Raw genomic sequence first — 17,577 nt, forward strand, 5'->3', positions numbered from 1 at the left:
TGACTGACCTGAAGAAAAATGCTATATCTACTGTAAATGCAGGTACACTCGCTTTCTCGATCCCTACTCTAGGTTCAATGAACAATATCAATGAGATCAAACATGTGTTACGTTGCTAAGACTGGTTGCTAGGGGTGTTGTTTAGTGATACATAGAACCGTTGGGTGAAGCGGTCATGGCCGTGTTTTATCGTAAATAAAACACAGCTATTGATCAATCAGAATCAAGGATTGGAACTAACTGTTTTATAAATTGCAGGCCAAACCTTGGGTGAGGACCTTCCTACACTTTCAACATCATTTATAACCAAGTTGTAAAGCAGAAGCCAGTTTAACCCAATAATTATTCAAAAAAGTAAGAAAAAACTGTTATGACTCATAGGTAGGCACTGTTTTACAATAGCATTTTGAATGTTGTCTGGATGAACAAGTAAGCAAAGTCAAGCATGTATTCTATTTGTGACCATCACCTATAATTATAGCGACGGTGAGTAAGGTATCAAAGATGGTGACATCCATACAACAAAAAAAATGTCGTATCACAATTGATGCGACAAGAGTCCAATCAAAGCGTGACTTCATCTGTCAAATCTGAACTAGCAGCAGCTTTTATGACTGGAGAAGATAAGATTATTTGAGTCAGGCACAGACCACAAAACTGACAGTAGCAGAGAAAGTGCTTCAAATAACCAAGCATGTAGTTTATCATGGTTTGCCCTGTCATACTTTGACAGATGCGTGTGGACTTGAGACGTGTTTCTCCAGTGTATAACTTGCATTTGATGGTTGGGTGTTGATGGGAGTGCAGTAATTCTGACTAAAACATAGGCCTAAGTTTTGCTAAAATATTTATTTGAAATGTAGGTTTAATATTCTACACGTATTTATGAGCCGTAAACATGTAATTACCACGATTGTTACATGTAATACAATGGCTATGTTCATTTACTTCTTTCAGATGAGTGAATATGTGTAACACCGTGTCCTAACCAGACTATTACTGCGACGTCGCCGCTGGAACAACAGAAAGTATGATCATTTCAGGTATAGTAGGCTACTGTATATGTGCTTTATTTAATGTTAAAATCTGTGCGAGTTTGAAAATCATTTTGTTTGTCTTTTATAGCCGTACTGAAAGCAACTCCCCTCAGATCTTAAAAGTGAACAAGAACGTTCAAACTGTTTGTTAACAGACAAGTGTATTCTGACATCAATTGTTTCAGTAACTCTATGTATTTTTAATAATGTTTAAAAAATTGTGTAATATTCATGAATTTGTGTAATTATCCATTTCGTTTATCCAATTATCCAAGAATGAGCAAAACAAAGTGTTTTTTTTAAAGGTGCTCCAAGTGAAGTTGGGTGACGTCACTTCTTGTTGACGTTGAAAGTATTGTCATACAAAACGGAGGCTAGCTCGACCCTCCCTCCTCCTCATCCGCACACTAACTTAAATTGTGTCCTTAATTTTTTTTAAATATATTTAAAGATGGTTTTAAAGTTGAATCAATTCTCTGGAAAGTAAATGGCATTAAATCTGTGAGGTAATATGAATCAAATTAACATTTGTATATTGCTTCCTCCTAAGGCTTCTTCCTCATTCATCTACAAGGGTTTTCTTTACCATTGCCACCTTTGCCTTGCTCATTGGGAGTTTGTAAGCATCATTATTTGGAACAAAATATGAAAATGGCTTGGTGTGTGTTAAACTATTTCCGTGCATGGCATAGTCAAATAACCATCTGACACAAAGCCATGGATCATGGAATAAATTAAATTACTCAAATTATCAAGCTTGTTATGCTACACTTTACATTCTAAGCAGCAGCCAGGCATGGTAGTCTTAAGGGTCTAATTTATGCTTTCTGCAAGATACAAGAAATGATGTGAACCACACCTGTGAAGATGGTGGTCTAATGGGTTAAACCACTGAACTGGTAAATCGAAGGTTGCTGGTTTGATCCCAGCAGTCACCACCAGTGTGTCCTTGAGCAAGACATTTTACTCCACGTTGCTCCAAGGGGATTGTCCCTGTAATAAGTGCACTGTAAGTCGCTTTGGATAAAAGCGTCTGCCAAATGCATAAATGTAAATGTAAATGTAAACACCTATAATCAGCAGGTAGACTTCCAGTTGACTTGCAAGGAGGTTTACCTCAAATGTACAACTTGGCAGGCATTTTTTGCATGTATTTTTTTTCTACTGAGGGATCAAGCAAACAAACAAATTTAAAGGCTGTTGTGCATGATGGGTTCTAGAACGTGTTCCTGTGTTTTTGTTTATTCAGATTTGTAGCCAGTAAGAGGATAAAGTTGCCCAATAAATCCTTGTGTGTCATGCTTATATTTTATTATTCTGTACTGAAAGCAAAAAAAAAAAAAGAAAAAAAAAAAAAAGAAAAGCTAAGTGTCCCTTGTAAATATATGTAGTGAGACAAAATGGATCAGTGAAACTGCATTAGCCAACACAAAATCTCTTAATAAAGGTAACTGTCAGATTTGTTTTCACATTTGGTAAGGGAAAAATGCAACAATGTTTTTAATGCTTGTCAAATTGTTTGCTGTTCAACTTCGAACAATGAGCCATCAATGTATGTATTTGATATAATTCTTTGGTTTCCCAAACGCTTAAATAAATTGTTTCTGCACACAAACATTAGTGTTTAGCAATTTAAACATAATCTCACATTAGACGTGGATCATTGTTTTCACAACATGCATTTAAATGTGTATTTCAACAAGAATTCAACTCTGAACGCCGCTGATATGTTGTATTACTTGTATGTGTCTATGCACATTTATGATTTTAGCGTCTGAAAAAACAAAAAACTTTTATTTTGGAGTGGCGATATGACGTCATAAGGCTGCGCTGCGCTCCTGCCTCTGTTGTGATTCGGTTGAAGAAATGTTTGTGTTCAAAGCAATCTTGGACGGTCATACCACTCCGAGTTGCTTAGCAGCAGAAGAAACAGGATGCCAGAGCACTGTGCAGCTTATAACTGCTCAAATCGGCGGACCATCGCAAACAGGGCTCGGGGGATTACTTTTCACAAGTAAGATTTAACATTACCGTACTAACGTTATTGGTTGTATTTGTGAATAGAATATTACCAGAGAGTTGAGAAAGAGCAAGGATCTTTGATATTACTGTAACAGTTACTGAAACATAGCTAGCTAGGCTATGTTTATTGGCCGGTGTTCACCCGGCTATGAACTGAGACTTGATAAGAGGGGACTTTATAATAAGACAAATATTACTGGTATAACATTGGCCAGTGAATTTTACACGAGTGCACAGACTGTATTATCAGTGTTGGGCAGTCGCGACTTGTAGCTTAGCTAACGTTAGTGACTTTGGTGGTAAGTTAGCTTCACTAGTTCCTGAATTAAGTAACTTTTCAGTAGCTTAACTCCTTTATGTATCAAGTAGCTTGGCCACACAAGCTACACTTTTCTTGTCATGTGAAATTAGCACAACTTAAAAGTAGCTTCCTATGTAGTACACTAGCCTTCTGCTGTGTTTGTGTTACTTAGCTTGCTACTTTTGACTGGGTGGGAGCTTTTGTGTAGTGAAGCTTTATTCACGGCAGAGTAACTGATAGCTTAGCTCACTACAGTTTCCAAGTAGCTTACCCAACACTGTGTATTATTCACATGTAATTCATCCAAACAAAAGTAAGATACCTCTCATGTCTCATACCCACCCCACTTACTTAAAATAAAGGCAACAGAACATCATCTGACTGTAGAATGGTTTGCAAACAAGCTTATTCACAATTGCAGCAACTTTGGTTCATTATTAACAGATATGCATCAAAATAGGAGTTTTGTTGAAGAAAAGGTTCTAAGAAATGTGAAGGAAGAAAATAAGCTTGACCTCCTTTGTGAAATGTTTTTGTGTAGACTCTCCCAGATCTTCCGTTTTCATTTTGAAGGTTTCCCAAGGACAAAGATGTGAGGAAGAAGTGGGAAGTGGCTTTGAGGAGAGAAGCATTCACTGCAAGTGATTCATCAGTGCTTTGCTCTCAACATTTTAAGCAGGGTGATTTTGATAGGACGGGTCAGATTGTCCGACTCCGAGATGGTGTTATTCCCTCCGTCTTCAGCTTCCCGGTTCACCTCCAAAGAGTAGGTGTATCCTCATTAGGCTATTAGCTTTCATAAATGTAAATATTCTATTTTCAATCACAGGGCAGGGTGAGATACGTATCCCTTTAACTATATTATATTATGTATTAAATAATTAAATTACGCCGAACCATGTGTCCTGTATCATAGCTACATGAATGACCTTTGCAGCAAAAAAAAAAGTGTGAAAATCAGTTTGGTATTTAGTTCGGTATGATTAATTAAATGCGCAGACAGATCATTGCACCTGCCAAACAGATTACACTGAGTGGAGCGGGTGTCCGGTCCAAGATGGCGGCCCCGCGGCTCGTCGGTAGGCAGTAGCGGTCGATGCGGCGTCTACTCTCTATTATGTCTATTTTCCTGCATCTGTTGTGATGCGGTTGGAGAAAGATTTGTGTTCAAAGCATTTAAAGTGTATTAATCAAAGCAAACCGCTCAGGTAATTGTATAGTTTTATCAAAAACTGTTAAATGAATATTTTATCATTGAATGTAACATTTTAATGCTTTATAATACATTTATGAACGTGGTTCTACCGCGAGTCAATCGCAACCATTCGTGAGAAAAGGTGCGTCTTATTTCTCTCCCTATATCGTGAATCCGTTCATCTTAAAAAGAAATTTGGTCTCTTGGCAAGTAGTGATGAAAGAAACTGAGCTTTTTTTAACTCAAAAGTCGACTGAATCAATTGCTAGTCAAAACGATTCACTGATGCGAATCAACGCGCACTGACGTCACCAGCTGGTCAAAAAAGTGGAAATGGAACAAAAAAAACAATGCTAACTTTTACTTAACAGTAGCAAAATGTTTTTGTGAAAGTGTAATATATTACGTTTAATCCATTTAGTATTCTAAATCATAACAAAATATGTATAAATTGTGCTCTTTTAATCATTTGAAGTGTATGTTTTGAGGTGAAATACTGAACTAGAGCTGATTGAGAAACAGAGATTTAGTGTGGATTTTATTTTACTTTCTGTTAATTATTGTCATCTTAAACAGAACAAACACACAGAAAAACTCCTGGTGAAGCGACTGAGAACCACGCCACTTACTGTTATGAAGATGGCGTTTATTAAAGAAGAGAGTGAAGACGTGAAGATTGAAGAAACATTCAGAGTGAAACAAGAAGATACTGAAGAACAAACAGGTTGGTTTCATTCTCAAGTTTGTACGCATAGCCTACTTTTTTTTTAGGATCACTTGTGCACAGTCACTTATTCAGCACTTACTCGGTTGACTGAATGCATAAAAAAGCAGTGTAACTCTTGTCTCAGTAAAATGCATTTTGGGAGATTTTACCTGCCGTGAAACTGTAGTTGTAGACACCAGGGGCCTCATTTATAACTGTTGCGTACGCACAAAACAGGGCCTGAAAGAGGCATAGGCATACGCCACTTCCGACGCAAAAACAAGGCATGGATAGGCTACTAAATGATTTATCAATGTAATGTGACGACACATCCGTATTTCATATTTTATTAATGTCTTCTACCGGTAAACATGTTATCATGTGGATGACCAATATGCAAATGATATGCATAGTAAAACTAGGAATTGTAAGCTCCATATGTTTATTTCGGGGAGGAGACGCATGTGCGCACAATCTTCCACTTACTGGGATTTATAAAGTGAATTCTGCGCAGGTTCCGGCGTACAAACGTTTTTACAAGTCTGAATATTTTTTGCCGTACGCCATTTATGACTTTCGGGCGCACGTACACTTTTAGTAAGGTTTATTCACAGCCCAGTTCCAAAGGGGCGTCACCAACGGACGTCGCTCAAATGCCTCTCGGCGCAATTGGATAGACCTTAAACCAATCAGAGCAATCGTCATCGTGTAAAGCCCGCCTCAACGTTTGTGATTGGTGCCTCGATTTGGAAAAATTGGAAATGGGCTTGAATGGGCTCTTGGCCAGACGGACTTGCAGAGCAAATCTCAAATTTGCCGGAAGTTTGTCAGGGTTTTCCAAGGCTACTGTAGTTGCATTATTAATACAATTGTTGTTTTTTTACGAGCACCAGCAGGGTTTTTCTTGGCTCAAAATGAGGCAGAGGTGATACCATCCTGATCATGTACACATGCACGTGTACCGTGCCTTAAAAAAAGTTTTCACAAGCAACATATTTTAGGTGCTCTAACAAGATTTTTCACAAAATGACAATTGTGAAGTTAAAGGATATTTTATACAAAAGCTACTCTGTTCAACATCAAATTAAATACAACATTATTAGCTAACATGTATAGTAAGATTATATGCTAAGCTGAAAACATTACAATATTGGGATGTAACGTTAATTTAGGCTTAACAACACCTGAACCTCGTCGTCGGTCCATCGGTTGTATTTTTTTTAACTCAACTGTTGATTGAAATAGCAAACAACTCTTACTGTGCACGCACAGCAACAGAATGTTAAAAATGGTGGTTGAAATAAAATGCTGCGTGGAGTCAACCAATCAAAGTGCTGCGTAAACAACCAATCAGAATGTTCAGCGCCCAAGTCCCGCCCCCGAAAGTTTCTGAACTTTGAAAAAGTACTAACTTGCGAGCAGGGACTTTCAGAGGGGGACATTTTTTTTTTTTACCTGTAACTTCCTTTAGACCCTGGTTCCTGCAGTCGAAACACACCAGTGAAAGTTCCTATGGTGGTAATGCGGCTTAATAAAATAAAGTATTGATTTGATCTTTTAAAATATTTTTTTTTATCATCATCATCATCATTATATTTACTACAGCTGTTTTGTTACTAAATGGAGAACAAAGGCTAAGGGTGCTTTCACACTGGTAGTTTAGTTTGGAATTGGGGCACAGTTCGCATGAAAAATCACTAATGTGAACGTTGTCATGTGGACCCGGGTGCACACTGGGGTACCGAACCCGAGACTACCTGGAGGAGGTGCTCTGAGTTCGGTTGCACTAGAACTAAGCTGCGATTCGTGTGAATGTGAAAGCAACAGATTTGGGTGCGCATGCATTTTAGCTGATTACGATGTATTTAGATAAAACGCATGTAAGGGATGATAGTGTTGATGATTTACCTTGTATACGAGCGAGAGTGAGTCTGCAGTGTATTCGCATATAGCACGTGGAATCAGGGCAACAAATTAAAGGAAACCTACTGTCTCCTCAAAAGTCTGTTTGCAAGCAGCAGAAAGCCGCCTAATGCGACACACACACACACACACACACAGTAAACCTGTGTTGTTCACTCAGTTTTCTGTTTCCGTTCTGTTTTCTATCATGCGCCGTGCACGTTTGCGATGACGTAAGATGCACGCAAATGCACCAGGGTTCGATAGAATCAAGTTGAGTGTGAAACCAAACCAACACTGCGTGGGGCGCCAGGAACAATCGGGCTCGGGCTCGGACCGCAGCAAACGAGCCCAGTGTGAAAGCACCCTTAAACTTATCAATAGCCAAGTGTAGTCGATATCCAAAACACTGAAGTTTGTTGAGTGAAGTGGCTTTTACCATGTTTGTACCACTATCAGTTGTGATAAATACTTGTCTGTCTTCACTCAGCCCCAGGAGGCGAGTGCTTCAATCGTTCCTTTGGAAATAACTTCACCTGTGTGGTCTTCAGGAAAGTAAGCCGTTTGGAGGCATTTGCTCTGAACATTCCAGCCTTGAATAGTGAGGATCGGATGTGAAGTAGAGACGAAGAGTTGTACATTTTGCAGCTGTCGCTTTACCTTCTCCCTGGGAATCGCTGTCTGCGGAAAATGTTTTCGGCCAGGTAGCTTGTATCTGGAGTCAAGGTCGGCTTCTTAGCGCCAATGGAAAGCATGTCTTTTGCCATGAAGTATACAACTGCTTTTGTGATGTCTTCATGTCTTTTTTTTTTGGCATGGGAAAATGGCGATATAATACTTTGCTGGTTAGTTGCATTAGAGCTTGTAGATTGTTCACATCCACTAACACTCATTTGGGACTGTAATTTCATAGCTTCTTCGTGTTCTAAAGGATGACATTGTTTTAAATGATAAAACAGGTTTGTGGTGCTGCCTGTCTTTGATGGCAGGAGTCGTCTACACAGTTTGCAGTGCACGTCGCTCTGTTTTATATCAGATTGCAAATAGCCAAAATATCTCCACTGAAATTACAGGCCCCCTGAAATCAAAATTTAAGTTTAACTTTTAGTATGAATATGTTAGCCTTAAGGTTATGGATAAGCTGGTGTGTTCCAAAACAATGACAAAATTCGCATTTAGGAGATATAAGCTTTCAAAACTGGATTTTTATGACATCACTGTGGAGTTTAGCTTCTAATCACATCTTCTGTCCAATCAAATGCTATCTAGAATCTAAAGTGTCCCAACCCCTAACGTTACTTGTCTCAAACTGTTATGGTCTGACTCCAAAGACGGTTGGTTCATTTTCGTCCTCGGTAGACGATTCTGCCAAGTCCGTTGGTGCAGGAGAATGTGGCTGAGAAAAATCCTCTATTATTGAATCCAACGTATCATCAGCGCTCGGATTTGCTTCCATGGTGCCTTATGACTTGCAGTCTGTGATGTAAACTAAGTGGGAGGAGCCATTCAATATGTCCCGCCTTAGCTTCCTGTGGAAATTACGTCAGCGCATCATACAAAGCTGTACATTCCAAGGCACTTCAGTGGGACTTTAAATGACCTTTCTTGTCAACGGTGTCCTTCGAGCTAGTCGTGGGCACTGCACTTTCTTCACTATCGCTCATTTTTCTTACTCCAGTGGAGCAAGAAAAATAAACTATAACAGTTTCATTATCCTGAAAAGGGAATGTTTCTTTTTTTGCGGAGTCAAGTTAGCCTAATCAAATTTAAAAATAAAATCCAAACAAACTAAAATCAAACGTTGCAATAAATTATTGATTGTTTCAGACAGAAAAGACAATGTGCAGGAAACCTTCAGCCACATCATTGCATACCGTCGTTGGGCCAGTGGGTGACGCTTGTAATACAAAACTTAACAAGCAGTCGGTGTAGAGATTGTAAAAGTTGTTAATGTCATCATATTTCTTTTATCTAGTGTGCACTCTAGCCACTACATTTTGAATCAACTAGAGCTTAATTATTAAACACAGGAAACGTGATAATCAAAGAGCCACTTGATTTCAGCAAAACCTTGGTCACTCACAACCAGTTCTTAACTGTAGAAAGTGATATAACAGTATATCCATTGAGATCTAGCATCTTATGTGCAAATGTTTTTAATTCGATAATTAATAGCCTTGTCTTGTCAGAATTGAATAGAAGAAAATGACTAGTTATCCCATCTTTGATATCATTAATACACTCTGCTAACTTGGAGAGTTGTGCAGTTTTTTCAGGTTGTAGAGAAATATAAACCTGAGTATCACTGTTATGATATATTAAAATCTAATTATGTCTCTCAGGGGAAACATACATAGAGAAAAGTAGAGGGCCTAATACTGAGCCCTGTGGCACTCCATACATATAGGTAGCGGTTGGGTAGATGGTACATAATCCATGCTAATTCTTGTCCACTCATTAAGAGAATATGTTGTCAAAAGATCTAATAGCACTTCAAGAGAGATGTAGCTGGCTGCGATCAGATACCATAAGCATGTAATTTGTAACTTAAATAAGCACAGATTCTGTGCTTATGTTAAATGTCAACTGAAATTATCCACAATTATCCATACTGTTTCTCTGCAAATCTGAACATAGGTGAGAAGACACTGTTTTTCTAATATTTTGCAAATAAATGGGAGAATTTAAATTGTTTAAAGGTGCATTGCGCAACTTTTCATGTTAAAAATACCCTTTTTCTAACCTATACATGCTTAAACAATTGCCTGATGGGCTGAATGAGCCCTTCTCTGATCACTGCGATTGCCTCTATAATCCTGTACAGTAAAATAAAGAGGGATTCGGGTCGGAAATGCGCGTTCACGGCACGCTCACCTGGCTATGTCTGGCAGGTTTGTGTATTCGGCGCCATTCTCCGTAGAAGATGGATTCTAAGAGACCGGCTTGTAGTTCATTTCAAACACCAACGCAAACTCCACGTAAGATAAAAAAAAGAAAACTTTTGTCTAGTGCAAAAGACAACCTCTGGTTGCAGTTTCGCTTGCCGCCAGAGGGGGCATAGTTCTGCAAAAACTCAGAGACTTGCGCAATGCACCTTTAACTAACCAGTTCTCTTGGGTATAGTTATATAATTTTGATAAGGGGTTTTAAAACTGCTAGTTAGACACTTTTGGGGATGTTTCCTAAAAGCGAAGAGCTGACAATATTCAGAAGTACATGCTGTTTGTTTTGATGCTTTGTTTTGATGTCTGTTGCTTTGTGCCATTTAACCGTGGTTCATTTGTTTTTTGTTTTTTGTCTTTTTTCAACTTAGATCTGACAGAGCTTAAAGAAGAGAGTCAAGAATTGAATGAAAAGGAAGAGGAAGATCAGGATGAGAGTAATGATTTTATATTTGGTGAAAAATCTTTTAGTTGCTCACAGACTGAAAAGACTTCCTCACAAAAAATGGGTGAGAAGACGGCAACTATAAGTTATTTCTCTTGCACTCAATGTGGAAAGGGTTTCAATCAACTTGGAAACCTGAAAGTCCACATGAGAATTCACACTGGCGAGAAGCCTTTCACCTGCCAACATTGTGGGAAAAGTTTCAGTGAAAAAGGAAACCTCAAAAAACACATGAGGATTCACACTGGAGAGAGCCCTTTCACCTGCCAACAATGTGGGAAAAGTTTCACTCAAAACAACAGCCTTAAAGCCCACATGAGAATTCACATTGGAGAAAAGCCTTTCGCCTGCCAACAATGTGGAAACAGGTTCACTCAAAAAGACAGTCTTAAAGTCCACATGAGAATTCACAATGGAGAGAACCTTTTCACCTGCCAACAGTGTGGAAAATGTTTCATTCGAAAAGCATGCCTTATGAGCCACATGCGAATTCACACTGGAGAAAAGCCTTTCACTTGCCCTCAATGTGGAAAAAGTTTTAAACATAGAGCAACAATTAATTCCCACATGAAAATTCACACTGGAGAGAAGCCGTTCACATGTGATCAGTGTGGAAATACATTCAGACATAAAGTAAACCTTAATACCCACATGAGGATTCACTCAAGAGAGACCAGTTTTACATGCCATCAGTGTGAAATGATTTTCACAGACAGTGATCACCTTAAGAATCATGTAATAACTCACATTGGAGAGAAGCCTTTCATGTGTCATCACTGTGGAAAGACTTTCTCAAACAAAACAAACCTTAATGTTCACATGAGAGTTCACACTGGAGAGAAGCCTTTCACCTGTCCTCAGTGTGGAAAGAGTTTCACACTTAAAGAAAGCCTTAGGGCTCACATAAGATCTCATACTGGAGAGAAGCCTTACACGTGTATTCAGTGTGAAAAGAGTTTCGCATATCGAGCGGACCTGAAACGCCACTTGCAAACTCATTCTGGAGAAAAATTGCAGAAAAAGGAGCAATTTCAAAAATCACCTACGAAGACCATTTAATTGTGGTCTAATAGAAAGATTCTTTTGCCATTAGAGATAGACCTGAAAGGTCAGATGTGAGACTTTATTTTAGTTTTTTGTGTGGAAAATATTTTAATTCCCTGGAAATTTAAAGTGTCAATAGAAAAATATGAATCTGTGTGAATCTATCTATCCATCTATATATTCATCTATCTTCAGTGAACATAATAAGTTTGTGAAATACTGAATGTATCTGGATTTCTGCATTGATTACTCATAAAATGTGGTCTTATCTTAATTTAACTCAATTACAGACAAACGCACATGACTACATGTTTTGATTGAATACATTTGGTAATGCTTCACAATACAAGGTGGAGAAAGTGAATTTATTAAAAGGGGTCATACATTGAGAAATCAAAATTTCCTTGTTCTTTTATCATGTAAGAGGTCATTGTATTATATAAACATACTGTAAGTTTCAGAACTTCAAAACTTCCTTGTTAGTCCAAAAACAGATTTACATTTATTCATTTAGCTGACGCTTTTATCCAAAGCGACTTACAATTGCTATATATGTCAGAGGTCGCACGCCTCTGGAGCAACTAGGGGTTAAGTGTCTTGCTCAGGGACACATTGGTGTCTCACAGTGGATTCGAACCCGGGTCTCTCACACCAAAGGCATGTGTCTTATCCATTGCGCCACCACCACCCCTATGAATCCAAGATTTATTGAATCCAAGCTCAGAAAACGACTTGTTTGGAATTTCGTCACATGATGACGTATGTGCTTATTTCTGTTACTTGTAACATTATCATGGTAAAGTCTGATTACACTGTATTCAGCACAAACTCTGCTATAATAATATGTGAGCAGCGTGTATGTAAAGTTTGTAGTTTTAAGAGTTTATGCATGATTAAGTCACTGATTTAAGACACTGAAATAAGGCCATAAAACACATACCGAATATTTGTTCACATTTGAACATACCTGTCATTTCCAAGGTGTTTGCTTTTTCTTTTGCCATGCACTGAAGAAAAAACTGCACTGCCATCAGTATTCAGTGATGGAGCTTATTTTATCATGTTCATGGAGAAGCTTGCTAATGTTGGTACAGTGCTCTCAGAGGAAAAACAGTTTGAAGAGACTCGTGTGAAAGTTTGAGTTGGAAGAATTAAGCAGGATTCTTAAATGCAATATTTAAGAATATAACAATATAGTAATTAAGATCATTTTACTTTATAGGAAACTTTTATTTTATAGGGAAAATGCAACATATAAATATTAATCATCAGAAAGTAACACTACAATAGAGAAAAACATGGATTATTATATGTTTACTTCAAATTTCATATTTTTACCCAAAATAGGTTGGTTTGAGCATTATTGAGCGCTATAAACACATTGTCTGTTTCATTCATACTGGAAGCCGGAGGGCGCCCTTGCACAGAAAGTCAGAATATGCCTCACAGAAGTACAATAACTTATGACATTCCAGGAATCCCTAATACAGCTGAATAAAAAGATCGAATCGCTTTGACTCATTAAATCTGAAGACAATAAACACACGACTGCAACAATATATGGTTTATCTCTGTTCCTCAAGCAAGTTCAACAAGCATGCAGAGAACTGAGTTACTACCATCCATCTTAAATAACTACTTCAGAACTAGATAACGGCTCTGTAGCAAGTGATATTTGAATTAATTTCAATAAATAATAGCCTTCCTGTAGCTCAGACAGTGGAGCGTTGGTGCTTGCAACGCCAAGGTCATGGGGTTTGATTCCCAGGGAAAGCAGGAACTCATAAGAATGTAAATGTGTACCTTGAAATACAATGTAAGTCGCTTTGGATAAAAGCGTTTGCCAAATGCGTAAATGTAATCGCTAAACCCCCACCACGATCAACTTACCGCGTAACGTAACAGAAAAAAGTTACAATCTTTTGGACAAACTTCGGAGAGTGGCCCTAATTCGCCGGCATTCTGCCATTTCTCAGGCGCTGTTTACACGACATCGTTTTCAACTAAAAATGTAAAACTTTGTATGCGTTTCGGCCGTTTATTTACACAGCGTTTTGGAAAACGCAAACTTTTGAAAATGTTTTTTGCAATTAATACTGGCCCACAGACTATATAGGAAGAGACAACTAAATAATTATGATTTTAGAGTGACTATTCAGGGCTCTACACTTACTTCTTGAACAAAGAGCACTGGTGCGCCTAAATAAAAAAATTTAGGAGCACAGACAAATATTTGGGGGCACAGTCATTTTTGCTGTATAAGTTTATCATTATAGTTTTATTATTAGAATTATTCAACAATTTACAATGCTCATTGTAAGGTTAAGAACATCAGACCAAAACTTTCAAACAAAAGATTTTCATTTAATTCTATTTTATTGTCATGTAGATTTCATTTATCATTGTATGTAGGCCCTATGTATGTTTCACATTTGATCTGAAATGAAGATCATGTCTGAGTCACTTGGCCAAGCTTTGTAGCCTGGTCGCCTTGACCTCTTTCCAGCAGACAGCCAATTTTCAGCACATTTTGTAGGATCAAACAGTTCCAGGGAGGGCCCCTCTGTGCTGATCCGAATTAGGTCCTCAGTGGTAGATACATGCAAACTACTTCTTAAGGAGCTCTTGATGCGCTTTTGCGCTGAGAAACCACGTTCACACTGCGCAGCGGAAATAGGCAGAATCAGCAGGATCTCAACTAGGTGCAGGAGGTTCTGTAAAACAAGTAAGTCATTTAAATAAGATTTTATACTGATTGATTAAATACATTTTACACCACATTACAATTTATATAAAAGGTGGCAATTAAGTGTTTTTGGTGCTGTTGAACTTTGTGTCTATTACCTTGTAGTCTGTTTTATATGGCTCTTTAGTTAAAAGCATTTGCCATAAGCTGCAGTAGGACTTGTCTTTAAATGTGTGGCTTATGAGTGCCTTAACACTCTGCCATTCCCCTTGTATGGCTTCAAGCTGGCATCCAAAGCTAAAGAGAGAATAAAGTTACTGATCTATCTGATACAATTATAAACCATCCAAATTGTATATGATTGCAACTTGCCTAGTAAGCACATCACTAAAGTGTTCCATGAGGGCCTCCACCTTATCAGATCCATAGTCAAGGAGCTCATCACTGTTTTCAGGCCATGTGTCATGGTTGAAAATGGTGAAACAATTCACCGCCGTGTAGTCTTCGGTTTCCGCATTGATCAGACTACCAAAGCGAGAATTCAGGGCTTCCACAGTGATGCCAATCACAGCATTCATGTTTTTTTTTAGCTTCTGATTGAAGTTACCTGTCACATCACCAGAGAGTGGCACACCCTGTTAGGAGCATAGAATGAAGAGAGATAATGTAAGAGAAATTGCTTGTGTGCTGTACTGTGGCGCTGTAGAATACAACTTTATGGTTGTACATTAAATCACTGGTTAGCAAAATGCAGTCTCAGCTATGCTATTGTATTTAGATGTATGCTATCCTCTGTACCCCTAACACACCTGAAATGTGACCTCTTCCATTTGCTGTCCTGGAAGAGAAGCCAAAAACTGGCATAGCATGCCACCTCTCTTAGGGGTTCCTTAGCCTGCAGTACCAGTCTTCCTAATTTCCGAAACTGCTTGAGGTAGAATGAGATCATTCCTCTGAAGGATGCAGCTGAGTGAGGCCAGCTCTTGAAAAACATCAGCCAGGAAATGGCTAAATGCACAGAAGTTAACTTCATGCATTTCCTTCCTAATCTAAAAAAGGACAGGAGTAAAAAAAAAAAAGAAAAAAAGTTCATTCATATCAAGTCACCCTCAAAGCAGTGTGCACTGAACAGTTTTACAAAACTCACCTTTTTAGCACGACCTTGTATGTCTGCATTGGGTGCAGATGAGGCAAGGTGTTCCATGTGGTGGTGAATGGCAGCATACTGACCAGTTGCCAGATTCCCACCTCTTCCAGCACGAAGGAGCACATTAAGTGCTCTGTGGACATGGGGAATCCACCTTGTTCCTTTTACATTTGAAGGAGTGCAGATCCCCACTCCAAGCTCCTCCCCAATTGTATTCAGCTCACGCCTGGATTTAGGGCTGAAGTGGTAGGTCTTCCACACAAGATGGAGAAGATCATATACTTTTGTGACCATTGCATCCTTGCGCTGCAAATTCAGAATGGCCAACTCCAACCTATCCATTAAAAACAAAAACAAAAAAGCTCAAATGTGCTAATGTCAGACATACACTCATGAACCCATATCAAATTATTAAAGATATTGAGGATAATGACCGGTGTGGCATGCAGTGGATAGGGATAACATGGTTTCCCATATCCCTCTTGAGTAAGGCAATTACTCCCCTATGGACACCCATGTTAACTGCTGCACCATCTGCCCCAAATGCAACACACTTGGTTTTCCAGTCAACTGTGCCAAGTGCATCAAAAGCAGTACTGGTTCCATCCAGAATACCTAAAATGACATTTAAGTTAAGTTTCACAATGAACAATATTAACACAGAGAGGCAGTACATTATTGCATGATTGAATCCAATATAACTTAAATAACTTAATGTTTTCCAATTGTGTTTAAGCTTTCATTATGCATGACCTACTCTTTCTTATAGCAGACGTGCCTTTCCTAACAGACACTGAGCTTTCCTGTAGCTCAGTGGTAAGAGCATTGCGTTAACAACGCAAGGTTGTGGGTTCGATCCCAGGGGATTGCACATACCTATGTAAAAATGTATAGGATAATGCAATGTAAGTTGCTTTAGATAAAAGCGTCTGCCAAATGCATAAATGTAAATGTGCCTTAGCCCTGTTTCCTTTTATTTATTTTTATTCCATCTTGACCATTGAAAATTTGTAATATATTTGTATTATTATTACTACTGATTTGTAGTAATGATTTGTAATATGCTGAAGACATGGCCTTTAGATAGATTGCTAAACTTTGCAATATACCAAGTATTACTGGGTAGAATTAAAACGGCAAAACACTTACCTTGTGCATGGGCATGTTCTATACTCTGTTGGCCAACGAGGCGGGTCACGGGTCTCCCATCCTCCAGGAAACGCGCATAGACAATCTCACATTCGGTGTTTGAGATGTCAGTGTCGCCGTCAACCAGGACTGACAGGTAACGGCCCGCTTGCATCTGATTAGCCAGAGTGTCCCTTATATCTTTAGCTATTTGGCCAATCATTTCCGCACACCTCACATCGTTATCATATGTAGGATTGATGTCAACTCCGTTTTTGTGGTGAAGTGTGATCATTGGTCCGAATTTGGTAATTAGATAGGCGATGTTGAATTAAATTTTTAGCTGACGAATTGCTTCTTCGTTACTTAATGCTACCTGCCTGCTAACAGCGGCTTGAACCGTGCGTGGGTTGCTGGGCTGTGATTTGTTGATGAATGCATCCCTGCAGCGAGAGTGCCGAGTGGATGCCGAGTGTTTCACCACAGCATTCCTCCTCAGATTCGGATTACCGGAGATAAAAAGTGAGGAGCCTGCGAGTGACAGAGGGGCTTCTTTGCAAAACTTGCAAAACATTAGCTTCGTCGATGCCTGGTACTCTAGCCACTCGAAATCCTTTAGCCAATCCGGGTTGAATTTGTAGACTTTTTCATCCGTTTTAGTCTTCTTTTTGACACTTTCTTCCTCGCTCGTGTTTTTGTGTTTTTCCTGTCCATTGGCTGGTTTAAAAAAAGCGCTTATGCTCTGCATTTTGTCGCAGTTTTCCAAGCTAGACTAGCCTACTAACGTTAACGTTTACTTAAGCCTACTTGTTTATATCAGAGGATGTTTTAAAAGCGAATGAATTCGCGCTGTTTTGAAATAGTTCGTGTGTGGGCACTGTAGTTTTTTTTTTTATGAGGCTACAGACTAGCTACTGAAGATGTATTTGCAGCTGTTTCTATAGAAAAATGCTGTGTCACTCGCAATAGTGCGCCCAAATATTTTTTCACGTTCGCACGCCGAAATATTTACTCGCATGTGC

General features: G+C 38.8%; 1 protein-coding gene and 1 long non-coding RNA gene across 2 annotated transcripts in view; both read left to right on the top strand.

Annotated features, from left to right (window-relative positions):
* Nucleotides 1-12,574, top strand: part of LOC309497516 — a 114,431-nt gene extending 101,857 nt beyond the window's left edge. Inside the window, exon 2 of the long non-coding RNA XR_014205592.1 lies at nucleotides 12,089-12,574. This is a non-coding gene — a long non-coding RNA (uncharacterized lncRNA). The remainder of the gene's footprint in view (nucleotides 1-12,088) is intronic.
* LOC309497365 (uncharacterized protein) lies at nucleotides 2,898-11,868 on the top strand. The gene is made up of 4 exons (XM_082167604.1): nucleotides 2,898-3,051; nucleotides 3,934-4,126; nucleotides 5,132-5,279; nucleotides 10,477-11,868. Exons 1-4 carry the CDS (start codon nucleotides 2,972-2,974, stop codon nucleotides 11,607-11,609), a joined length of 1,554 nt encoding a protein of 517 aa, XP_082023730.1. The 5' UTR covers nucleotides 2,898-2,971; the 3' UTR covers nucleotides 11,610-11,868.
* Nucleotides 12,575-17,577: the final 5,003 nt, after the last annotated feature.

Source organism: Leuciscus leuciscus (genome assembly GCF_965113295.1).
Source record: "Leuciscus leuciscus genome assembly, chromosome: 4".
In the NCBI taxonomy this organism is placed as follows: Eukaryota; Metazoa; Chordata; class Actinopteri; order Cypriniformes; family Leuciscidae; genus Leuciscus; species Leuciscus leuciscus.

Coding starts and splice junctions, on each gene's coding strand:
- LOC309497365 (XM_082167604.1), top strand. CDS start 2,972: ATGCCAGAGCACTGTGCAGCTTATAACTGCTCAAATCGGCGGACCATC. Junction 3,052..3,933: donor CGGGGGATTACTTTTCACAA/GTAAGATTTAAC, acceptor TTCATTTTGAAG/GTTTCCCAAGGACAAAGATG. Junction 5,280..10,476: donor AGATACTGAAGAACAAACAG/GTTGGTTTCATT, acceptor TTTTCAACTTAG/ATCTGACAGAGCTTAAAGAA.